At 37.5% G+C, this 27,182-nt stretch overlaps 1 protein-coding gene across 1 annotated transcript in view; it reads left to right on the plus strand.

Moving 5' to 3' along the window:
* Nucleotides 1–27,182, plus strand: part of ATP10D (ATPase phospholipid transporting 10D (putative)) — a 90,853-nt gene that overhangs the window by 21,424 nt on the left and 42,247 nt on the right. The window contains 7 exon segments of the mRNA XM_060299300.2: nt 2,903–3,107; nt 4,254–4,339; nt 10,759–10,865; nt 11,156–11,287; nt 11,695–11,822; nt 11,943–12,195; nt 23,474–23,706. Of these exon segments, the coding sequence (XP_060155283.1) occupies nt 2,903–3,107; nt 4,254–4,339; nt 10,759–10,865; nt 11,156–11,287; nt 11,695–11,822; nt 11,943–12,195; nt 23,474–23,706 (1,144 nt within the window).

Genomic DNA, 27,182 nt, shown 5'->3' on the forward strand with positions numbered 1-27,182 from the left:
ATTCTACTTCTTCAACTTCCAGTTATGCCTTAATTCACTGGAGGTCTCACTTTCGTCTTCACTCTCCGCATCAACAGTTTCATGCTATCAACTTGATAGCAGACATTCTAATAACCACATATCACAGGCATGACCCCTTTGTGGCTTTTGTTACTATGATGGCTCCCTTTTTGAAATGTCCTTCTTTTTTGATTTCTTCGACATTTCCTCTTGGGTCGTTACCTTGTGTCAGCTGCCCTTATGTACCTAGGACTTGCAAGTTTATATTTCTACTCATGAACTTCTGATCAAAACCATCAAAATGCTGGACCTCTTCAATTTTATATCTCACTTCAAATAAAAACTTTCCAAACCAAATTTATTATCTTCACCATGATGCAATCAGTTGCTTCTAAAATCTGGGACATGGTGAAAGGCCCCACTCACCATACAAGTTAGATACCATAGTGTCACCCTTGATAACTTTGCATGTAATAAGTCAGAATACTTGTCTCTAGTAACCAAATATGTCTTGACTTAATCTCCTTTCATCCATCTTTTTTGCTGCCTTAATTCTAACCATCTTTATCCCTCCCCTGAATTATTTCAATAACTTTCCATTGGTTCCTTGCCATTCCTATTTCTAACCAGCCTGCCACCCAACAATTCATCCGTTACTCTGTAGCAGGAGTTAGCAGGTAGAAATAGAATCATATCCTTCTGTGAACCTTCAGTGAATATCCATTTTCTATGGAATGAAATCCCTACTCCTAGGAATGGCAGTAAGACTGAACCTTCAAAATATGACTCCTGGGTTCCTTAAAAAACTACAAATAGAACTACCATACAACCCAGCAATCCCACTACTGGGCATATACCCTGAGAAAACCATAATTCAAAAAGAGTCACGTACCACAATGTTCATTGCAGCTCTATTTACAATAGCCAGGACACGGAAGCAACCTAAGTGTCCATTGACAGATGAATGGATAAAGTAGATGTGGCACATATATACAATGGAATATTACTCAGCCATAAAAAGAAACGAAATTGAGTTATTTGTAGTGAGGTGGATGGACCTAGAGTCTGTCATAAAGAGTGAAGTAAGTCAGAAAGAGAAAAACAAATACCGTATGCTAACACATATATATGGAATCTAAAAAAAAAAAAATGTTATGAAGAACCTCGGGGCAGGACAGGAATGAAGACACAGAGAATAGACTTGAGGACACAGGGAGGGGGAAGGGTAAGCTGGGACGAAGTGAGAGAGTGGCATGGACATATATCCACTACCAAATGTAAAATAGCTAGTGGGAAGTAGCTGCATAGCACAGGGGGACCAGCTTGGTGCTTTGTGACCACCTAGAGGGGTGGGATAGGGAGGGTGGGAGGCAGACGCAAGAGGGAGGAGACATGGGGATATATATATATATATATATATATGTATATATGTATATGTATATATATAGCTGATTCACTTTGTTATAAAGCAGAAACTAACACACCATTATAAAGCAATTATACTCCAATAAAGATGTTAAAATATATATATATATATATATATATATATATGACTCCTGCCTACCTTTTTTGTCTTCTCTCTGTTACTTCCCACCATGGAAGAGTAAACTGGTGTATACTAGAAAAAAATTGTTAAAACAAACCATTGATTTACCTTTCTTGATAAACTAACAAACTCTTTAGGTAAATAAGGAATTCTTTTAGTTGGATTCAACCTGGTGCATAAGATATTTTGGGAGAATATGTCCTGAAAATGTTCTTCTTAAGTAGCCCTTTGAGCTAAGTATTTCTTGAAATAACCAATGTAATTCTGTATAGCAGAAGTTATACAAGTATTGGCTTAAGGTAGCATTTCTATTTAATATGATGCATTCATTTTTAATATATAGGTCATATAGCTTAGAATATAACTATCTCCCAGGCTTCTTCAACAATGAATTTGAATATTGAGCTCCAAAAATGTAATAGAAAATAAATCTTTACTTATAAAATAAGTGCATTTTTATGACAAATACTAGTTCTTTGCAGATATTTGGGAGGTGATAGGGGGATGAGACAGACCTTCCTAACATTTGTTGGCAGTATTGTGTGTGAAATGCTGCTTAACTAGTTATATAATAGTCTATGCTACAAATGTCCTAATTCTTCTCTAAGGACAGTGCTTTGTGGAACTTAATTCATGCCATTGGTATGAAAAGGCATGAGAAGTTTGGCAAAAACTTTAACGTAAATCAGGGCATTTATGGCAAGTCAACCTCAGTTCATGTGCCTTTCCTTTAAAAAGAATTGAATATATAGATTGGGAAAACTACACTTTTGAAAAGAGTTAAAATTTGGCATTCTCCTTTCTAGGGATCCACTGCAGCCAACACAGGACTACTTTAACCAGTATTTCAATTAAATGATAATTAGGGGTGTTAATCTGGTGGTATAATGATTTTTAAAGTGTTGTGTCTGGGTATTTATTTCATTTCTTTTGGGTTTTCTTTAATTTCTCCATCCTATCTGCCAGATAGGAAGCTCTCTTGAGAGCAAATAATGTGTCTTGGGTACTTTTAGATCCTTGATTCCTGACTACAGGATAGCACGCAGGAATTGCTTCATATATGAATAAACCCATCCAATGTTAATTTTAATTTTATTCAAGAACTACCCAAATAGCGTAGTGGTTCAAAATCTCACAGGAAAAGAGAATTGATGTTTTGGCAGCTTAGTAACTAAATTTTCAGGTGAAGCAAGTTGCGGAATTTAAGTGCTACCAATTCTCTGGCTTCCCCTTTTAGCATTTAACAGATTAAAATTCACCCTAACACTTTAAATTATACACTAAAATTAAAAAAAAACTATTATGTGTGTTTTTGGCTTGAGATTCTTTTTAAACTTTTTTTTTTTTCTATTTTAGGAAAGAGAAAAAATATGTCGACAGATGCTGGAAAGATGTTACTGTTGGGGACTTTATTCGCCTTTCCTGTAACGAGGTTATTCCTGCAGATATGGTTTTACTCTTTTCCACTGATCCAGATGGAATCTGTCACATTGAGACTTCCGGTCTTGATGGAGAGAGCAATTTAAAACAGAGGCGGGTGGTTCGGGGATACACAGAGCAGGTAAATGATGTGTTCTCCATTGGTGACATAAACGTTTTCTTTTCAGAAGATGTCTGAGCTCATTTTCACATGTACAGATAAAGAGACTTTTTAAACTCATTTTTACCTTTACAAAATGGAAATCTAGAGAGCTTAATCCAGTTCCAGATATCAGTAGAGGTATGCTATATTTTATAGATAATAGGATTTAATGACTTTGGAGTTCAGACGTTTCAGTCTGACAGTCATATATTTCTGGGAATTGAATTTAAGAAACCCAACAAATTTTACAATTTGGAAAATTCTTTTGCAGTAGAAACAATCAACTTCTAACTTATTTTTCTTAAACTTAGATTTTTATATGTTATGTCTGATTGAAGCTGGAGATATCAATCGGTCATTGTTCCTAAAATCTGTAATTACTTATATACCAAGGCCTTTTAAGAAATTTGTAACTTTTCATGCCACAGAGCTCTGACCCTTCGCCATGCTGTGGTGAGGTAAACAAGACCTTTGAAGTTATATTAACACGAGTTTGAATGAATCCCAGCTCTGCCGTTTAATTACTGTGTTACTTAACCACTTTATGCCTCAGTTTCTTTATCTTAAAATGGAAATGATGATATTTGATCTATTAGAGAATTTTGTGACATATTGATATTTAGCATATTTTAATTTTTTAAATAAAGTTTACTGAGATCAAATGCATACGTGCTCAGAGTACTCATATGTATACATATATGTGTGTATATATGTATAAATACACACGTGATCTCAGAAGCTACATATATGGTTAAAGAACAACAACAGAAGTATTTTCAGCTTTTCAGTGTCTTCCAGATAAAAGAGTGTGCCCTGTAGGAGGAGAAGCTGTCTCCTGCAGGGAGTCCTGCATGGATTCCAGTATATGATTCAGACATTCCCATCACCTGAAGATATTTATTGATACTCTGGGACCATTCTGATCTCATTTATTCATTTATAATTATGCCTATACTTTCCTTCATTTGGGCAACTTGTGACGAATTTTGTGACAAGCATGCCTTCGTTTTATCTTAACAATTGGTGAAAGGATAAACACTTAAATCTCAAGATTTAACCTTGAATTTTTGTTTGGTGATTTTAAAAAATAAATAAATAATAAATAAATAAATAAATATTTTTTAGGACTCTGAAGTTGATCCTGAGAAATTCTCCAGTAGGATAGAATGTGAAAGTCCCAACAATGACCTCAGCAGATTCCGAGGCTTCCTGTGAGTGATACATGACTTACCTTTGTGGGTGTGAGTGGAATTGTATGTTGCAATTAATGCTTAACTCAAAAAAACTTTTGTGTACTTATACCAAGTTAAATCACTAAAGGCTGTAAGTTAAGCCACCTATAAATTTGGCTTATTTTAATTATTTGATATTTACCTATGTATATTTTTAAAACAAAAAAACCTTGTTATTAAAATAATCCTAGACTCTCTTTCAGTGGTATGTGAATGACTTAACATGAGCTCCATGTTAAGCCCAAGACATGTTAGTTATTGGGAAGGAAGTGTTTGGACAGACAGGGCAGCTTAAGTGACATGATAGGCTGATGGTGTCCTCCTATCCTATTAGAATTAGAGTAGGTGGACAATTCAGTTGGTAAAGTTAGCCAATGATTTTGAAACACATCTAAGAAAAAGTATGGGAATCCACAACAGTGTTCATTCTGGAGGCTTCCTGTGGCATCTACATCCCTTTCCAAGGGCATCTAGAATTTAGGGTCTTATCTGATTCAGGCTGGCTTGTGCCACGTAAGTGCTTTATTTTTTGAGCCAAGTTACTTTTTTTATCCTTCCTTATTTTTAAGAGGAGTTAGTTAGACCTACTTCATAGTGGTGATCTTGTGAGGAAATGGCAGAGAAGAAAAAAGTTCCTAAATCACTTTTTGATACCATTACCCTGATACTGAAAGAATACAGAGACTTTAAGGGAAGATTAATATCCCTCATGAACATATATGCAAAAAAATTTACACAAATTATAGCAAAGCAAACCCAACAATATATAAAAAGGTTAATACATAATGACTCAGTAGGTCTTATACCAGAAATGCAAGATTGGCTTAACATTAGAAGATCAAACAATGTAATTCTCCGTATTAACAAACGATAATTAACAAGTGAAAAAGAAAAACCAGGTGACCATCTCATGGATATAGAAAAAGCATTTGACAAAACGTAACTTCCGCTTTTGCAAACTGGAAATAGAAGGGAACTTTCTCAACCTGATGGAAGGCATCTATAAAAACCATACAGCTAGGATCAGACTTAATAGTGAAAGACTAAGTAAGCATTTTTCCCCTAAGATCAGGAACAAGACATGGATATTGTCTCTCACCACTTTTATTCAAGATTGTACTGGAGAGCCTAGCTAATGTAAAGAAAATGAAATAAAAGCATCAAGTAATAAAGAAGTAAAACTGTCTTTTATTCATAGATGGTATGATGGTCTTTGTAGAAAACCTGATGAAATCTACAAAAAAAGCTACTAGAATTAATAACTGAGTTTAGCAATGTTGTAGGAAACAAGATCAATATACAAAAATTAATTGTATTTCTGTACACTAGCAATGAACAATCAGATACGGAAACTTTAAAAATCAATTTATAATAGCATCAGAAAAATTGAAATACTTAAGAATAAATCTAACAAAAGATATGAAAGACCTGCATACTGAAAATCACTGAACACTGTTGGGTTAAACTAAAGACGTAACTAAATGGAGAGACATACGTTGTTCATGCGTTGAAAGACTCAATATTGTTAGGACATCAATTTTTTTCCCAAATTGATCTGTAGATTCAGTGTAATCCTAATTGAAATCCCAGCAAGGTTTTACTTTTTACTTTTATTTTTTTTAGAAATTGGCAAGTTTATTCTAAAAATTTATGTGGAGATAGAAAGAACCATTTAACTAAAACAACTTTGAAAAAGAACAGATCTGGAGGGCTAATACCACCAGATTTTGTTTTTGGCATATAGACCAATAGGTCAGTGGAAGAGGTTAGAGTCCAGAAATTGATCCAGGCATTAATGGGCAACTGGATTTTGACAGAGATGCAAAGGCAGTTTAGTGGAGAAAGGTTAGTTGTTTCAACAAATGATGCTGCAACAATTATACATCTATACTTTAAAAAAACACTTTAACTTAGACCTCTCGCCACTTAAAAAGATTAACTAAAACTGGATCCTGTACTTACTTAAATGTAAACCTGAAATGATAAAACTCCTAGAAGAAAACATAGGGGAAATCTTTGGTATCTTGTGTTAGCCAAAGATTTCTTAGATATAACACCAAAAGCACAAACCATAAAAGGACAAAAATAATTAAAGAACTTCATCAAAATTAGAAACTTATTCTCTTCAAATGACACTGCTAAGCAAATGAAAACATATCTTCAAATGACACTGCTAAGCAAATGAAAACAGAAGTCACAGACTGGAAGAAAATATTTGCAATGCTTGTTTCTCATATAGGACTTGTATTCAGAATAGAGAAAGACATCTCAAAACTCAGTAATAAGTAAACAAACAATACAGTTTTTTAAATGATCAAAAAAATTGGACACTCCATCAAAGAAGATACATGGATGACAAATATCTGTGTGAAAAGATGCAAATTAAAACCACAGAGCTACAACTGCTAAATTAAAAGAACTGACTATACCAACCTTTCACAAGGATGTAGAGAAACTGGAACTCTCATGTACTGCTGGTAGGAGTGGAAATGGCTACAGCCACTTTAGCAAATAGTTTGGAAACTTCCTAAAAAGTTAAATTCACACCTACCGTGTGATCTGGTTTTTCCACTCCTAAGAAGTTACCCAAGAGAAAACATTTATCCAACATATATCCATATACCCAAGAGAAAACATTTATCTATATACTAACCTGTACACAAACATTCAAAATAGCTTTATTGGTAATAGCCCCAATTAGAAACAACCCAAATGTCCATCAACAGGTAAATAGGTAAAACAAATGGTATATCCATACAATGAATGCTACTCTGCAGCAAAAAGAATTCACTGGTGGTACATGGAACAACGTGGATGCATCTCAAAATAATGTTGAGTGAAAGAATCCAGACAAAAAAGAATATATACTATATGATTTGATTTATATAGTCTCTCAAAAAAGAAAGCTAATTTATAGTGATAGCAGATTAGTGGGTGCCTGGGAGGGGGAAGGTAGGAAGGAAAGATTGCAGAAAGACATAAGGAAACTTTGGGGAATAATGGATATGTTCATTTTCCTGATTGTAGCGATGGTTTCACAGGGAAAACGTCAAAACATCAAGTTTTACACTTTAAATATGTACAGTATATGTATTATGATTTTTATTAGTTATTCCTCAGTCAAGTTGTTTAAAATGTTAGAGTCATCATGGAAGGAAGTTTAGAACATCGTGGTAGCATCTTTAAGTAGCACCTGATACAGACAGGTGTTTGGGCAGGCACAGGAAGCTATGCAATGGGAAAAGGGAATAGGCTTGGTCCAGGTAAAGAGGTAATGCTAGAATTAAATCATCAAGAATGAGAAGATACCAGGCAGGCAACTAAATGCAAAGAAAGGCTGACATTCCAGGTTAAGGGAGCAGCAACACAGGTAATGGTGTAGGGGCCTGAGACCACAGTGCATTTGTGGAGTCATAAGTGGCTTAAGTATGTTTGGAGGGTAGGTGAGCAATATAATAGATCATAAAGAGGCGAGATGATAAAGGGACGTTAGCAGATATTCCTGTCATCAGAAACGTGCTCATAAGCCATCTCTTAGGATGAGTCATTTTCTAGTAGTATTTTCTCCAGCTGCTGACTATTTACAGAATTTCCTCTTGTAAATGTCAGATTTAAGGGCTGACATTTTTTGACCTGGACCTCAGGTGCTGAGGTTTGTACAGCCTCTTACTGGGAACGCTGACTCCCCCTGACAAGGTCAGTCTTGCTTCTGGCACATTTCTAGACAGGAAAGAATAGGAACTTTAGTCTATCACTGTGTGGCTTGGAATATAGAACTCTGCATAGAATCTGACTCAGAGCCTGTATATTTAGTAGAGTCAGCCCAGGACGATACAGTAATTTTTTGTGAAATTGTTTTTATCTGCTAAACTAGCTCCTTATCCTCTTCCTGCTGTGTAGCCTATTTCCTAAAATCAACAAAAATTGAGATGTTCAAGCTCACTCTCTGTATGAATGATGGCTTCTCTGGTCTTCTTACTCTCAGGTAGCACTGACTTCTTCCTTATTTGTGCCCACATTGTATGCTGAATATCAGATTTCTATAATAACACCTATAATATTTTTATTACTTACATATTTCTATATCAGTCACTTCCTGTTAGACCACAGGAGGCAAGACTGTGTAAGTTTGTTTTTCTATCCTCAGCATCTGGGTGGCTGTGCTGGGCGCATGGTAGATATCACATAGGCTCTTGAATGGATGAGAGCTCCATGTGGACAGTCAGTGTCTCACATGGAATCTGAAAGTCCCATGCTATAAGTGCCAAATACACACCCATCAAGTGCAGGACATGTTTAGAGTTTGGAGCAGGTGCGACCAAGATAGAAGTTGGGCTTTGATGTAATGATGGTAACCTAGAGTGATGTAATGGTGAAAAATAAGGATCCCTTATTTGTATTAAGTGTATCTTAATACACTAAGGAACTTTGGAACTGGTTCTTTTGTATATTCTATCTGTTCTGTAAAGGTTCTAGGGATAACAAATGCTATATTCATGAGGAACCAAATCAAGACTGGGATGCGTGCCTGGGAATGCTACATAGGAATGTGAATGTTGGGATTTAATTTCCTCATCCGTAAATCCAGAAAACAGAATTAGGTTAAACCCAAGGACACTGCTAGTTCTGACCATGACCCTATGGTTTGCTCTTTGTACATAAACCCATATAAATGAAGGAATGTAAGCACACACCTCTTAGAGTGTTTTACAAATTAGAGGAGTGAAATGACAAATCTATTTTCCTCCTTTGTGGTAGGAAACCTTTTTTGAACAGCTTTTCTTTTCCTTGTAATCCAGATAGCATGGGTAGCAGATACAATGACAATCTTCCTATACTTAATAAAGAAGAAATGACTTATAGACTGAAGTGTATTGCTTAAAAAACAAACTAACTTTAATGCTGAAATTACGAATGCATTTTCACAAAATAGGTGAAATACGTTGCATTTTGCTTATTTTTAAAAATTTTCCAATGAGTTTGCTCTGTATTTTTGCCACTATAGTAATTTCATCAAGTAATTACTTTGATAATTTTAAAACTGTTTTACAGAAGATTTCAAACATGCAAAATTAGGAAGAAACGTGTAATGAACACCCATGAGCCCTCACCCAGTTTTAACTATTTCATAATTTTGCCAACTTTGTTTCAAATATCCTTCCACTTCCTTCCCTGCACCTACATCACATCATTTCAATGTCAATACTTCACTATGAATATACAGCAGAAAAAAACTTAAAAAAAAAAATACCCATAACATCATTATCACATTTAACTAAATTCAGAACAATTTCTTGACAGCGTCTAATACCTAATCTTTGTTCAAATTTCTCCAATTATCTCCAAAAAATTTTTAGAGTCAGTATATTCTAACCAGGATCAGAACAAAGGTCTACACGTTGCATTTGGTTGATATGTCTCTAAATTTCCCCTCCGAAGAAATGGGGTCATTTAGCTTGTAGAATTTACCACATTCTAGATTGAGCTGATTGCGTCCTTCCTGAGGGTGGAGTCCCTCTACCACTCCTTTTGCTCCCCCCTCCTCATTCTACTCATTTGTTGAATAGACCAGGTCATCTTGCCCATAGAGCTTACCACTGCAGATTTGGCCAACTGCATCCTTGCATTGGTGGTTAACATGTTTCTCTGGCCTTATTTCCTGAAAACTGTCCAGAGGCACTTTCAGAATCTGATGAAAGAAATTCTCTCCCTAGAAAATGACAAATGTATATAGACACACACAGGGGAATATTGCATGCAGTTTCAAAGGTTTCACAGTTCCCCTGATGCCACAGACCCCTGTTTGATTTGCCCTTTTAGAGCCTTGATTAGGTTCCGAGGGAGATGAGCAATTTCTGTCCTCGAACTTCTGGAGGCTGGAGGCCAGTGATGTCCCCTTGTCCCGTTGGTAGTTATGTTAAGATTGGTGTTGTCAGCCTTATCCTTTCATTATAAAGTTCCCTACCAGCCTTCCACCTAATGATTTTAGCCACTGGCTATCATTGCCTAAGAGTAATCCTTGATTTCACCAGGGTCAAAAATGGGAATTTTCTAATTCCATCAAGAACTTTTCCCTCATCAGCTATTAAGTTACCCCCAAATACAGTTTCTACTAGAGGAAATAGTTTCCTTATTTGGAATATTTTCTAATTTTTGTAGCATCAATACTAGAAGTTGACAATGAATGGTAGAAATCAGTGTTAGAAACCTGTTGTGTCTTTTTTCTCCAGCCAAAGTGGGTAACTGAAATAACAAAAGCAAATGCATCAGAGATTTGCATCTTTTCCTGTGAACTGCCTAACTTCATACTGTAATCAAGAATATTCAAAAATCATTTTTATTTTTACATGCCCATTTTTGCTGTTTAAAAATAAACTTATATGCTGTCTTTCTTATAGAGAACACTCCAACAAAGAACGTGTGGGTCTCAGTAAAGAGAATTTATTACTTAGAGGATGCACCATTAGAAACACAGAGGCTGTCATGGGCATTGTGGTTTATGCAGGTTGGTTATACTTCTGACTTTTCACCATCATCTCCTCTGTGCTTTTCTGCAAGTTAACATTTTCCATTTACTCAAAATGTAATCTCTAGAAGCAGAAAGGAAATTTTGTCTTGATAACCTTAATCATTGGTCTCTGTTTTTCTAAAGAGATCACAAAAAGAAACTAAATTAACAAAGTATGTTGCATAACTACTTTTCATTAAATTGTCTGCCAGCGAGATATAAAAATATGATATTTGTTACCTGGCTTTAGTTTGCACATTTTCTCACGTACTGTGTTACCCATGTAGGCCATGAAACCAAAGCAATGCTGAACAACAGCGGACCAAGGTATAAACGCAGCAACTTAGAAAGAAGAGCAAATACAGATGTCCTCTGCTGTGTCCTGCTGTTGGTTATAATGTGTTTAACTGGCGCATTGGGTAGGTAGAATTTGATTATTTGCTGACATCTTTTCAGCAAGATATTTATTTAAAAGTATTTTCAAAATGAAATTTATGAAAAAGTTTGACTTTTGTAAGGGAGGTTTTATTTGCCAATAATTGCTTTCTTCACATCTTTGTCTCTCTCATTCTCTAACCTGAAAAGCATTAATATTGATTATATCCAGTTACACATGGCCACGGTACTAAAGCGAGCTGGGAAGAGATGTAAGGAATGAGAGAGACAGAGACAGGAAAATGTGTACCGTTTGAATTTGAATTTGTTTCTTAAACGGTTGGTGTTCAACCAAAACCAATACTCTTATCTCTCTTTCTTTAGGAATAAAGTTCTATATTTGCATAATATATACATAGCATCCTTTTGATGTCTGTACATTTTTTGAAAGGTCATGGAATCTGGTTGAGCAGATATGAAAACATACCCTTTTTTAACATCCCTGAGCCTGATGGACATGTCATATCACCAGTGTTGGGAGGATTCTATATGTTTTGGACCATGATCATTTTGTTACAGGTAATTTCTATTGTACTCATCATAGAATATTAAGATCTTGGCTACTTATCCAGCACTATATGGTTTTTCATCCCTTCTTTTCCACCTTTAACATTTTTAAAATTGTTTTGCTCTTCTTAGGTTTTGATTCCCATTTCTCTCTATGTTTCCATTGAAATTGTGAAGCTTGGACAAATATATTTTATTCAAAGCGATGTGGATTTCTACAATGAGAAAATGGATTCTACTGTTCAGTGCCGAGCCCTGAACATCACAGAGGATCTTGGACAGATTCAGTACCTCTTTTCTGATAAAACAGGAACCCTGACTGAGAATAAGATGGTTTTTCGAAGATGTAGTGTGGCAGGCTTTGATTACTGCCATGAAGAAAATGGTGAGTGTTGGGTTTCTATGAAAACCAGCCTTAAGATTGGTCGTTTTTGCACCCACTTAATGACTTGGTAATTCTGGCACAGAAGTGCTGTACTTAATCATTGAGTACTTAACTCCTCTAAATGCGCATTGTTTCATTGTTGTCCCTTTAAAAGTTAGGTCAGAAGTTAGTGGGTCAGGAGTTAGTGGGTCAAAGTCAAAGATTCTACTTCCATGGTTTCTTTTCTTTCCTTTTTTTTTTTTTTTGCCATGGTTTCTCTGAAAGGAAAGTAAATTACCAGTAGTCGTAGAAGGTTGGGGGTTGGATTTGGTGACAATGATATTGCATTATAGATATTTTTGAGAATCTAATGAAACTATGGACCATCTCCCTGAAAAATATTTTGAAAATAATTCCAAAGGGACAACAGTTTCCCCAGACCCCATCATTCAGCCCATAGGTATTCATTGGTCGTTGGCTGAGAATACCTAGTTTAAGAAGAAATAAGATGAACTGAACTTCTGAGGCTAAGGAAGAAAATATATAAATTGTAAGTTTCCTTTAAAGAATTGATCTTCATTAATTTTGTTATTTATAAGAGTAAGTGTACTCCTATGAAAGTAATTATGAGAAATGTCCAAAACAAATTAACCTAGAAGTTAACCACCATTAATCATTTGGTGAATATATAACCATCCATTTCTTTATGCATATTCCTGTATATGTGAAAATATATATTTGCACATTTCCCCTTTTATAAGTTATAATATGTTGTAATAATGCTTTGCAGTTTGCTTTTTTTATTCCTCATTATCTCATGGACCTTTTTCCAAGTCAGTTCATGACTTCACGTTAAGGACATGGTATTGCATTATATGTGGTCAAACTTAGTTTGCTTTTATGACAGTACTTGCAGTTAACATTCCTTATTCATTCAGCAGATATTTTGTGAGCTCCTAATATGTGGCATGAGTCCCTGATCTCATGTAGCTTAGCGTTTAAGGCAAGAGACAGACAAGATTAAAAATTATGATATACAAAATAAAATTCATCATGCAATATGCATTTCTCTACATACATATTTGTGCAATTATTTTTATAAGATACATGTCTAGCAACTGGATCCAGAGGTTTGCACATATAAAATTTTTATAGATCCTACAAAATTTATCTATAAAATACTGTGCTAATTTATGTTCTCACAACCCAGAAAAATAACACCTATTTTTCACACCCAGCCATAATGGGATGAACTTATTCTTTTGAATTTGTGAGTTTTGTAGTCATAGTTAGCACTTCATTGTCTTAATTTTTCTTTGATTAGTAATGAGATGTTTAACTGTTTAACTTTTTATATGTTTCTGGCCATTTGAATATCCTTGGTAGAGTGATCATGTCTTCCTATTTAACAGATGAGTTTTTCTTATTCTTAGTAAATCTGTAGGAGGGTTTTATCTATTAAGGCAGGGCTGACGTTCAGCTTGTATGCCCCAGTCTAGGTTGTCTGTGGCCCATGTCTATTTTCATTTGTGCACTTGTATTGAACCAGTTAAATAATTTGAGTATCAACCTTGATATTATCCTTTTCTTCTGTAGGTGGCAAATATTAATACTTTCTTGGTTCATCATTTATCACTGTATTAGTTTTCTATTGCTACATAACAAATTACTACAAATTTGATAACAAATTACTACAAATTTGATGGCTTCAAATAACACAAACATACTGTCTCACAGCTTCTGTGGGTCAGGAGTCTGGGTGCACATAGCTACGTCCTCTCTGAGTCTCTCACCTGGCTGAAATACAGGTTTTGGCTGGAGCTATGATCTTATCTGCAACCCAGGGTCCTCATTTTGGTTTCCTGGTTTTAGAGTTGTCAGTGTCTTGAGGTTGTAGGACTAAGGCCCCTGCTTCCTTGCTGGCTGTCAGCTTAGAGCCATTCTTAGCTCATAGAGGTGGCCTACCATCCCTTTGCCATGTGGCCTCTCCACAGCATGGCAGTTCACTTCTTCAAGGCTACCAGCCGAACCTCTAGCTTTGAGTCTCTGACTTTAGGTAAGTTGTGGCACCTCTTTTTACCTGATGAGGTCAAGCTACCCTAGGATAGGCTTCTTTTATATTAACTCAGATTCAACTGGCTAGACACTTGATTATATCTGCCAAATCCTCTGACCTTTGTCAGGTAACATAATTTAATCATAGAAGTGAGATGCTGTCCTACAGGGTGTGTACACAGGGGTGGGGCAGGAATCTTGGGGGCCATCTTAGAATTCTGTCTACCACAGCCTCTTAACTTTGCTTAGGGTGTCACTTCTTGTGAGAAGTTTTATATTTTTATGAAATCAGTCTTATCAATTATTATGTCTATTATTAAGACTACAGATATTATGATTTCTGCCAGTAGTGTTCAACTTAGACATCCACCTGCCCAGAATTTTAAAAATATACTATATTTCCTCTTAGGTAAATATATTTTAAGCCAGCTTTTGTTGTTACTTGTGTGTATGAAGGATAAAACATTGAGTATCATATAATCACTATACAATGTGAAAAATAGCTAATCATACTGGATATGATATTCTGCATTGTTCCATATTTTTTATTGCATTTTTATTACAAAAGCAATATTTTAGAAAATTTCAGATAAGCCAAAAAAGGAAAATTTTAAAGCCATCAGTAACTCCCACCAGAGCAGAAGCAAGAAGAACTACAGTCCTGTAGCCTGCAGAAAGAAAACCACATTCACAGAAAGATGGACAAAATGAAAAGGCAGAGGACTACGTCCCAGATGAAGGAACAAGATAAAACCCCAGGAAAACAACTAAATGAAGTGGAGATAGGCAACCTTCCAGAAAAAAGAATTCAGAATAATGATAGTGAAGATGATCCAGGACCTTGGAAAAAGAATGGAGGCAAAGATCGAGAAGATGCAAGAAATGTTTAACAAAGACCTAGAAGAATTAAAAGAACAAACAAGAGATGAATAACACAATGACTGAAATGAAAAATACACTAGAAGGAATCAGTAGCAGAATAACTGAGGCAGAAGAACAGATGAGTGACCTGGAGGACAGAATGGTGGAAATCTCTGCCATGGAACAGAAGAAAAAAGAATGAAAAGAAATGAAGACAGCCTAAGAGACCTCTGGGACAACATTAAATGCACCAACATTCGCATTATAGGGGTCCCAGAAGGAGAAGAGAGAGAGGAAGAACCAGAGAAAATATTTGAAGAGAATATAGTCAAAAACTTCCCTAACATGGGAAAGGAAATAGCCACCCAAGTCCAGGAAGCGCAGAGAGTCCCAGGCAGGATAAACCAAAGGAGAAACACGCCAAGACACATAGTAATCAAATTGACAAAAATTAAAGACAAAAATTATTAAAAAGCAGCAAGGGAAAAATGACAACATACAAGGGAACTCCCATAAGGTTAACGACTGATTTCTCAGCAGAAACCCTGCAAGCCAGGAGGAAGTGGAACGATATATTTAAAGTGATGAAAGGGAAGAACCTACAACAATACTACCCTTGCTGGGTAGATCCAGCAAGGATCTCACTCAGATTTGACAGAGAAATCAAAAGCTTTACAAACAAGCAAAGCTAAGAGAATTCAACACCAAAAAAAACAGCTCTAAAACAAATGCTAAAAGAACTTCTCTAAGTGGGAAACACAAGAGAAGGAAAGGACGTACAAAAGCAAACGCAAAACAATTAAGACTGGTAATAGGAACATACATATCAATAATTACCTTAAATGTGGATGGATTAAATGATCCAACCAAAAGACACAGGCTGGCTGAATGGATACAAAAACAAGACCCGTATATATGCTGTCTACAAGAGACCCACTTCAGACCTAGGGACACATACAGACTGAAAGTGAGGGGATGGAAAAAGATATTCCATGCAAATGGAAATCAAAAGAAAGCTGGAGTAGCAATACCCCAACATTGGGGTCATGTACCCCAATGTTCATTGCAGCACTATTTACAATAGCCAGGACATGGAAGCAACCTAAATGTCCATTGACAGACGAATGGATAAAGAAGATGTGGTAGATATAGGCAACGGAATATTACTCAGCCATAAAAAGGAACGAAATTGGGTCATTTGTAGAGACGTGGATGGACCTAGAGACTGTCATACAGAGTGAAGTAAGTCAGAAAGAGAAAAACAAATATCGTATATTAATGCATATATGTGGAATCTAGAAAAATGGTACAGATGAACCGGTTTGCAAGGCAGAAATAGAGACACAGATGAAGAGAACAAATGTGTGGACACCAAGGAGGGAAAGCGGGGGATAGGGGTGGGGGTGTGATGAATTGGAAGATTGGGATTGACATGTATACACTAATATGTATAAAATAGATAACTAATAAGAACCTGCTGTATAGCAGAGAGAACTCCACTTTGCTGTACAGTAGAAACTAACACAACATTGTGAAGCAACTATACCCCAATTTAAAAAAAAAAAAAACTCCCACCAAACTGATTGGACCTCTATTAACATTTTAGCACATTTCTTTTGAGTCTTTTTCCTGTAAACATTAATATATATGTTTTTTAAACAAAATAGCATTACAGTGTGCTTTGACTTGTATAACCATTTTTCTTAAGACTTCATCATGATCGCCTTTCCATTCTCTCCTTATTTTTCTAATGGTTATGCCATATTGCACTGTAATGACTGCCAAAATTTATGTAACTATCCAACCATTAGTTTAGGTTGTCAACAGTCATCTGCTGTGGCAAACAATGCTGCAGTGAACATCACTGTAGGTAAACCCCTCTGTCCATTTGTGAGATTATTGTTTTCCAAGATTATCTGATTATAGATCCCTGTTTTTGAGAAGTATTTTACAGAGGTAATGTTTCACAAAATATATGGCGGGAAGCACTGCATTATTTTTTATATTTGTTGGGTTTTAAATTTTGTATTTGTAGCATCTAAGAGTGCTAATAACAGCCCTCTCCCACCCCTGTCCCTGAATATACACGCTCCTGCCCAGTGAGTACTTCTCTCTGTGGCCCCTCGTGCAGGGAAGATACTGAGTGACTGAGAATTAAATGCCATCCGGGCTGAACTGTAATTGATGAGATAACTGTTTGTGAGCCATGGAGTGTTACATACACCACCTCTATGAGGTGCTGACTTTGCCTCTGAACACTTCTCTACCACAGATACATCCAGAGCTCCTGGTCTCTTGTCAGTAATGGTTTTAAAACAAGTATATGTACACAAACACACAAGCACGTGCTCTCTCTCTGTCTCTCTCTGTCTCTCTCTCTTTCTCTAAATGCTGGAGTTAGTAATGATAGGGGCTAGTTTTCCCCAGAATTTAACCCTGAGACATTATTTTCACTGAAATGAAACTTAGTTAAGCTTTCAGGATTTTTTGGCAAAAGAATTGACTAGGAGATATTTCCATTTAAAACGTTGCTGCTGGGAAGTAACCCCTTACCCTTATGCAGTTGAACTAAACACATCTGATGACAGCATTGTTTGTTTTAAAACCTTGTAACTTATAAATTTGGTCCATGGACTAAGCATCATCAACACCCAGGTGTGTATTAGAAACGCAGAGTCTCAAGCCCCTATTTAAAGCTTCAATTAATATCTTCATTTAACAATATCCCCACGTGATTTATATGTGTTAAACATTTTTTAAACTCCTTTAAAAGATTACTGAAAGTTTTTTTTAATAATAAGCTGTTTAGTTTAGAATGGTTTTAGGTTTACAGAAAGTTATAAAGATATTATTGAAAGTTACAGTATGCTCCCTTGCCCAGTTTCCCTTGTCTTAACATCTTACATTAGTCTTGATACGTTTGTCATAAGTAATGAACCCATATTGATACTTCATTATTAACCGAAATCCGTATTTTATTGGGATTTCCTTAGTTTTTACCAAAGGTCTTTTTCTGTCCCAGGATCCCATCCAGGAAATCATGTAACACTTAGTCATCATTTCGGTGCCTCTAGATTTGACAGTTTCTTAGCCATTCCTTTTTTTGGATGACCTTAAGAGTTCTGAGGGGCATTATTTAGGGATTTTGTAGAATGTCCCTCAATTTGGGTGTGTCTACACAGTGCTTTTATGATGCAGTTTGTGAATCTGATGTACATGGTGGCATCATTTAGTAGTTTCCAAGAACAAGGATTTGGGGATCAAGCCTTCTGAGTCTGATTCCCATCTCCACTGCCTGCAAGCTGTGTGACCCTGGGCAATTTATATAATTTCTCTGGGCCACAATAAAAAGGATCAGTAATAGATCTACTTCATGGGGTGGTTAAGAGATAAGAGAAGGTAAATCATGAAAGCACTTAGAGCATGGCACAGAATAAATTCTTTGTAAGTATTAGCTGCTAGTATTGTCATAATTATTGTTGTCAAAATAAGAAATAGGCTTGTGTGTTGAGGAACTCATGGTCCAATGTGGGAGACAGGCACGGAAACATAATATCTTTTTAAGTGCTGTACGATTAAGGTCAGTGTTCTCTTTCCATATTGTTTTGATTTTCAGGCAGTCAGTTTTGGAGGTGGATTTGCACTGATCAAGGTTTGGGGCTTGGAGATACTGGACAAATTCCTGGAATGCTGGAAATGTGAGGAATTAGTTTAGGATGAAAGGTTTTGTGTCAAGGATATGTGGATGATACAGTTGAAAGAAACTCAGCTGAATGTGCTGTTTACAAGCAGGTGAAAGTTGGAATGCTGGAAATGTTTGGGGGATTAGTTCATAGCAAAATGTTTGATTGAGGATATGCGGATGATATAGTTGAAAGAAGTTAATCTGAGTGTCCTGTGCTGTTCACCCTTGTGTTTGGCCCTTTGGAGAGCACATTGAAACGTGTGGTAAATGTTTTGTTCCGTAGTCTCATGCTCACTTCTTCCAGATATCAAATAAATGTAAATTATAGGCTGTGAGCAGGTTACTGGATATTTGAAGACGGGAATTGGAAGAGAAGAGAAAGATTAAATAAGAGAGAAATAAAGTAGTCAACATAGTACCTAATGTAGTACCTACCTTGAGACAAAGGAAAGATTACAGACTTTGTATATTTTCTCTTACGAGCCGGAAAGCAAGAATTCTTTTGCCACTTTGAGGCATTCATGGAACTAACTAGAATCTACTTTACGAGACATAATAAAAGTCTTGATCATTTGCATAGATTTTGTTTATCAGTATAATAATAAACCTCATACCCAATTTTTAAAAAATTTTTCAGAATCTAGAAGTATGGGTCTTAGTAGCTGTGTTTTCTGAATCACATTGTAACTTTACTGATTTATTTCTCACAGCTTTCCACAGAATTATTAAAGATTGAGTCACTCCAGGTCTTTTTAAATTTCTCTCTTGCAGTTCTACTTATTGAGCAAGTTTGTCCTACAGTAACAGCTCAGCCATCTGGCCTTATACTAATTACACAGTTGCACGATGACTGGTTCCCTAATGATGGCTATGGGAAATTCCTAACGTATAGCCTTCATGTTTATATATGTTGTGTAGCATTCTAATTAATTATTCTTAAAATGCTATCACATCATCAGTAAATTTCTTTAGCTGCTCAAGGATTGATCAGCATAGCACTATTGATATTGTGGGCTGGATGACTCTTTCTTACGGGGAGCTGTTTAAGATGTTTAGAAGCATCCTTGGCCTTTGCCCACATGCCAGTAGCACTTCTCCCCGAGATGTAACAACCGAATTGTGTACAAGCATTGCCAAATGTTCACTGGGGGGACAAATTCATCCCTTGCTGAGAATCACTGAGCTAACCTCTTGTATACAAGTAACTGCTAAGGACATATAACACAATGGATACTTGTACTGACTCTGGAGTCATGAAAACCCAAATTCAAATACTAACTCTACCCACCCAAACTGTTTTACTTTTCTCAGCTGCCAAGTGGAACAGTGATAGTTTCTAGTATGTACAATAGCATTATTTTAAAGATAAAAACAAAATATATATGGATACAGTTATATATATATATAGTTGTTTATATAAAGAACCTAGCACAGCCCACACAATCAAAGACAGTGGTCCTGGCCAGGTGGTCAAGGATTATCAAAGTAAGCTAGAGGAAGTGTGAAAAGGGAAGGGAAAAAATAATAATAATAAAAAGTTAAAAAAAAAATAAAGGACCTAGCAAGGTTCTTGATGAAAAGGAGATATTCAATAAATGTTAACTCCCTACCCTGCAACTTTCCCTTGATGCTAAGGATATTATTCATATGTCTATTCATACATTTACTCATTATTCCTTACTCATTCATTTACTCATTACTCATTATTTAAACTACAAAACATGTACCCATTGAAATCGAGCAGGGGATATTGACCATGTGAAATAATAAGGAATAATATATATTAACTTTTGGGGCTACATTTAGAAACAATATAGCATGAAGACTCATAGTGCTGGCTGTAGATTTTAATATAACTGGTTATAAGACTGACCTGTATCACTTTTGTGAGATGGGAAAAATTACTTAGTTTTGATTTCTTTATTTCTGAAATGAAGGTATTAATAATATCTACCTCCGAGGGTTGTTATAGTGATTAAATGAGACAAATGCCTGACACATAGTAGCATTCAGTAGTACATGGAAATTATGGTACCAATATGGTACCACTCAGTGGTACCAATGAGTGGTATGGATGAGAGCCAGTGTAGTTACAGAGGTCTTCAGTGAGGAACTGGCATTTGAACCAAGCCTTTAAAGATGTGCAAGATTGATGTAAGTAGAAAGGAAGAGAATGGACATCCTGAGCAAAGGCACAGGTAAGGATGGAGAACTTCAGAATGTCTGGGACACAATAAGTGTATCTGTTTTTGAAGCTGAAATGTCATACAGGGAAATAGTCTGTACTTTTTAGGCAGAGAATATAATGAAACTTACAGAACTGCAGAACTGGAAAGGATCTTGAAGTCATTGAGTCCAGATTATTCATTCTTCTAATAAGAAAACAGAGGCCTAGAAAGAGCAAGTGATTTGCTGAAAAGCCACTTAGTCTTCGGAAGAGTTAGTTCTAGAACCCAGAATCTTAGCATTTCCTTGTCCTTAAAAAGTATAGACAAAAACTATTAAATAGGATATGCAGATATTCTTTATTTTATAAATTAACTTGCCAAAAGCTATACTTTATTCAGTAGCTAGGCTTAGCCTGAATACAGGCAACTAGCAATCCAAACAAGCACATATAACAAGACAGACAAGGCCCCTCCTCTCATAGAACTTATATCGGAGAAAATCGTCACAAATAAATTAATTTTTAAATAAAAAATATTAAATAGTGAAAAGTGCTATGCAGAAAATTATCATGGGGTGATATAATATAGAATGAGCATAAGGCTACTTTGGATGGTTGAGCAAGGCTTCTCTAAGGGGGATATCAGAGACTAGATCTGAATGACATGATCTTTGAATTTGGGGGTAAAAACCTTCCAGTCAGAGGGAGCAGCTAGTATAGGGGTCCTCAGACTGAAACGAGGTTGGCAATATTCAAAGTAAAGAAAGAAAGGCCAGTGAGGCTGGATTTAGTGCAGAAGAAGGAGCGGCAAGAAAGTTAGCTCAGGGGCTTTCCTGGTGGCGCAGTGATTGAGAGTCCGCCTGCCGATGCAGGGGACACGGGTTCGTGCCCCGGTCCTGTGCTCTGCAACGGGAGAGTCCACAGCAGTGAGAGGCCCGCGTACCATAAAAAAAAAAAGAAAGGTCAGCCTAGGCTGGATCATTTTGAGTTAGGTACACCAGGATAAGAAGGTCAGATTTTATTCTAAGGGAACTGTGGAGCCGCTGGAAAGTTTTGTGCAGGGAGTGGTCTGCTCTGCTTTATGTTTTAGAAGATCACTCTAGCTACTGTTTTAATGATGGTGGCTTGGATTAAGGTAATGGAGGTGAAGAGAAGTTTAGATATTCGGGATATATTTTGGATGAATAATAGACAGCTATTGGTGATGCTCTGAATGTGGGGGTGGGGGGCGGCGTAGGGAACAAAAAACAAATCAAGGAGAATCTTCAATTTCTGGTGTTAATAGCTAGGTAGATATTTAGGTACCATTTACAAAGATGAGAAAGACCAGAGAAAGAGTAATTGAGGCGGGGGTGGTGATTTGGAGGAAGAGAGGAAGCAGTCTACATTTACCATATACCAAATTTAAGATGTCCATTGTTTATTTATTCAACAAGTATTTATTGCGTATCTATCACCCCCTTCTCTGGGCTTTAGGAATATCAGATTAACAAAAGACAAAATTCCTTGCCCTTTTGGAGTTTATATTGTAATGGATGATTCAAAAAATTAAAAATAAGGTATATGATGTGTAGATGGTGCTAAGTGCTGGGGTAGGATATGTAACAAACAGTGTGGTTAGATCTGGGAAGGCTTCATTGACAAAGGGATACCTCCAAGTCTCCTTGAAGTTGTAAGGGGGTGAGCCATGCAGATATCTGCTGGAAGAGCCTCATGGACATCCAACTGGAAATGTCAAGTAGAGAGTTGGATGTCTGAGTCTAAATTCTAATTAGAGGTTAGAGTTGAAGGAATAGGTTTGGGGGTCTTGTGCACAGAGATGATATTTCAAAGGTGGGGGGGACCAGATGACATCACCAAGAAAGAGTATATAGGTAGTGAAGGGAAGGAGCTCCTGCAGCCATCCAGTATCTGAGGACTGAGGAGAAGAGGAGACAGCAGGAGAAACTAAGAAGTAGCCGCACTGAAGCAGGAGGAAAAACAGTACACGTGGTATCAAGAGAAACTGAAAGAGACATCTGAAAGGAGAGGACGTTGGATATTGCTAAGAATTCAAAAAAGATATGAATAGATGCAGTCACTGGGTTTGGTAACTTGGAGCTAGCTCATTGACAACCTTGACAAGAGCAGTGTCCGTGGAGAGATACAGAAAGCCATGAGGCTGGTTGAGAGACAAAGTAAAAGAGGGGAGAGTCGTTAAGAGCGAAGCGCTTGAGAAGGGCATGCAGATCACAGTGCAGGGTTTGGTGTTTGAAACTTCATCCCTAGTAGTATGAGGGAGGGCAGAGAGTTTGGGTACAGATGCAGATAGGTTGGTAGATTTGACCATGGGGAGAGAAGGGAGTTCCTCTCTGATTGCTTATACTTTTCTCAATGATGTAAGTCCATTCACTCAGTATTGGAGGAGTTTGGAGGCCAGGTTTAAAATGGGAGGAGATGGTGTGAAATAGCTGTTTAAGTAAATGCCTGACATACTCAACCTGCAAGAGTTTCCTCTCAGGGAATGACCCAGTGTGATTTTTATCCCTCAGCCAAGAGGCTAGAGTCCTATCAGGAAGCTGCCTCTGAAGATGAAGATTCTGCTGACACTCCCAGTGGCTCCCTCAGCAATATGGCGAAACCAGGGGCCCCCAGCTGCAGGATGGTTCGCAGTGGACCTTTAGGAAGTATATCCTCAGATCATCTTACTGGGAGCTGTTTTGCTCTAGGAAGTGGAGCCAGTGAAGTCCCTCATTCCAGACAGGCTGCTTTCAGTAGCCCCATTGTAAGTGTGAATGCATGACGTGAATCTTGTCTGTCCACGGTTAATAACGAAAGAACATCCTCGTAATTATAATAGAGCCAAACGCTGTTGTCTTTTCTACCTGAGAGGAGACTGCATAAGTGCAGCTCAGTGTGACTGCCACATACAATATCCTAATTTTGGAGATAATTCAGTGTTGAGAGATAGTATATCATTTCAGGAAAAACATAATATTTCTGGCCAGGGTTGATAGCCTGGAGAAAAGTAGCCTTGGTTTAAGGATCATGGCTCACTTTCAGAACCAGCAAAACTACCACAGAGGAATCTATAGACAGGTAAGTGTGTCTAACTGATAGGGAAGTTCAAAAGCCTTTTGGTATCCTCCAAGGCCTTTTTATCTCTTTGCAGTCTTTCCCCAGATCCACCAAATCTGTGCTCTCTTCCCCATTCCTAGTCCTGAGAAGGTAATTTTCTAATATTTCTATATCAGAGCTCAACAGGGTGTGTTCTTGAGTCCTGAGGGGAAAACATAGAAAAAGGACCATGTGGAAGATGGGAAAGAGGAAAAATACTCGTGTGAAAGAATTAGAAATCAAACGTTTTGCTATGCTTAAAATTCTATAAAATTTCAACTGCCTTCCACGTTTCATTAACTCTTGTGTTAACCAAGATGAAGATTCCCCAGCTATGAGACTGGTAAGCAGTTGGTGACCTCTGAAATAAGTTACATAACAAGAAAGAAACAGCTTTGGGGAAACTTTGTGTTTCTCCATTGAATTTATATAGAATTTCATAGTAGAGATATGATCTGAATAGACCCCAGGGATCTCATTCATCCTGGAAAGGCCTTGAGGGGAATCTGGCTCTTTTCAAAGTTCCACCAAATGTACAATTTCAGCAACTAGGAAGATCATTCCACTGCAATTCATCCTGTGCATTTCTGTGGCTCTAAGGATATCATACCTGTTATATTCTGTCATTGCCAGATGTCAAGCTATTCCAAACATCTGGACTTAATTTTTCTCCAGCTTCTGAAAAAAAAGGGTGGGGGGAGAATGCACACCACCTCTTCTCTGTACTGATTTTCAGGCTGTATCAGAAATAGGTATCTATTTTCTTCTATTTTATCAATTTTGCCCATTCCTCTGCTGATCTTTTGTTTTGTTTTGTTTTGTTTGTCCGGTACGCGGGCCTCTCACTGCTGCGGCCTCTCCCGTTGCGGAGCACAGGCTCCAGACGCGCAGGCTCAGTGGCCATGGCTCACGGGCCTAGCCGCTCCATGGCATGTGGGATCTTCCCGGACCGGGGCTTGAACCCGTGTCCCCTGCATCGGCAGGCGGACTCTCAACCACTGCGCCACCAGGGAAGCCCTGCTGATCTTTTATTTCCCACCCACCTGAAGTTAACCACATAGTGACGCATGTTTGGTTGGAAGTCAAGGGTATTAGCAACCAGGTGGGACTGTGCCATGGTCTCCCTCGCCGTTTCCTGATCCAGCCTCACTCTCTTCCTGGAACAAGGGACTGTTTCCTAGGTTAAAGTCATTATGGTTTTTGTACCATTTCCCATCTAAAACTTATTCTCCCCTCACTGCCTACCTCTGTCTACCAGATCTGATGAAATACTTCCTTCTTTAAATATCATTTCTCCTGAAGATTTCTCAGACTGTCTTTTCTCAGCTTCTAAGTTCTGTTTACACAGTCCCTCCTGCCCTTCAGTCCCTTAGTCCTCATGACATTGGCCTTGTTTCTGCCTCTGACATAGACCTTGCTCCTTGAGAGCAAGGACTTAAATCATCTTGAATCCCCGGCATCTGAGGTCAGTGCCTTGCATGTCCACTCTCAATAAGTTATCGTGAAGGTGGTTACATGAAACTGCTCAACAGGCTCAGTCTTCCCATTCAGTTCATGTTTTCACTTGCCCTGTACTCCAGTGCCATGTGTCATGCTGATTATATAGATGCTCTGGGATTGCTGTTCTGTTTTGTGTTTTCAATACTACACCCTTACATATAGGATAAAGAGGTCTTCCTTGAATTATGAGACCATTTCTCACTCTTACTCTAGACAAGCCGATTCTGTCCTTCTTGGAGACTAACGATTATTTTGAGAAAGCTATAGATCCTTTGACCTGAAAAATTAGCATCCGTAAAAATTGTGCATATGATTCTAAAAGTCCATCCATGGAGCCCAGGTTGAGAACACCAGCTTGAGAGCACACTGAGAGCTGTGATGTCCAGAAGTGGAAGGTTGGAAGATGGCGCCCTTCATGGGGGAGGCAAGGTGAGAGTCAGAGAGTGAGGATCTGAGGTCACGGTGCCAGCCAGGGTGTACCGGCTTTGGGAGTTAGAATGTCATTGAGGACCGTGAGTCCCGGGTTCATGTGACCTATTTTAGAAATAGAAGCCTTAATTTTCTAAGTCAGTGTTTTTATGCTTCTTTAATCCTCTAGAAGTTTTCATTCAGCAAGCATGCTATTCTTTCTACCTGGAGTGTTATCCTCTTAGATCCTTATATGGCTGTTTCCTTTTTTTTCACTGAGGTCTCAGCTCAGATGTCACCTCCTCAGTAAATCTTACCTACCACGCAATCCAAAGTACATTCCATCCCTCCCACTCTTGTCTCAATCTAGAAGCAATTTACTTATATGTTTAGAGGTTAGTGCTTCCCCTACCTAGAATGTGAGTTCCACATACCCGGGATCCCATCTCTTCTGTGCACCCCTCTTTCCTTGAGGAGTGCCTGACACCATAGATCAACAATAAATGTTTATAAAAGGAGTGAATTAATTAATGGACTAATGGAAGACAATGGCATAATACTAGACCAGGGATATAAATGAATAAAACGTGCCCCCAGCCTTCAGCTTTGTTCTAGGTAGAGGAAGCAGACATATAAGTAAATAAAGATAACCCTGTATTAAAGATGCAGTAATGGTAGTTAATTCAGAGTATAGTGAGGGCACAAAGAAGGGAATGATCAACTCTACAGGGGCGAGAAGAGATCAAGAAAGGCTGCAAAACAGAGAGAAAACGTAACTTATGATTAGACTAATGAGTAGGGGGTTACACAGTAGAAAATGAAGGAAAAGCACTTGGGGCAGACAGTGTGTAGCATGTGCAAAGGCTCAGAACCACAGAACTGGGGAGAACATCGTGTGGAGGAGGAGCTGTCCATGTGCAGTTATTGGCCTTTGTCTTTTTTCTTCAGGTCTGTGGTATTTAGGAATCTGAAGGAGAAGGCATTTGTGTCTATATTTAAAGTGAGGGTGGCAGTGGGAAATGAAATAAAACCCTCAGGTACAGGTGGAGCTAGGGGAGGAGTAGGGCACAGTATTAGAGCTTGGTCAACTTGATCTCCCACGCGGAGTATCTTTGTCCATTATTAAACCATGGACATTTTAGATTTCGCATAAACAATTAAAATGCGTCCTAATCACTCAATTTTAAAACAAATTTAACATTCAGTATATAGTAAGGCTACCCAAAAGCTTTGGCA

The sequence above is a fragment of the Globicephala melas genome, chromosome 5 (assembly GCF_963455315.2).
Source record: "Globicephala melas chromosome 5, mGloMel1.2, whole genome shotgun sequence".
Lineage (NCBI taxonomy): Eukaryota > Metazoa > Chordata > Mammalia > Artiodactyla > Delphinidae > Globicephala > Globicephala melas.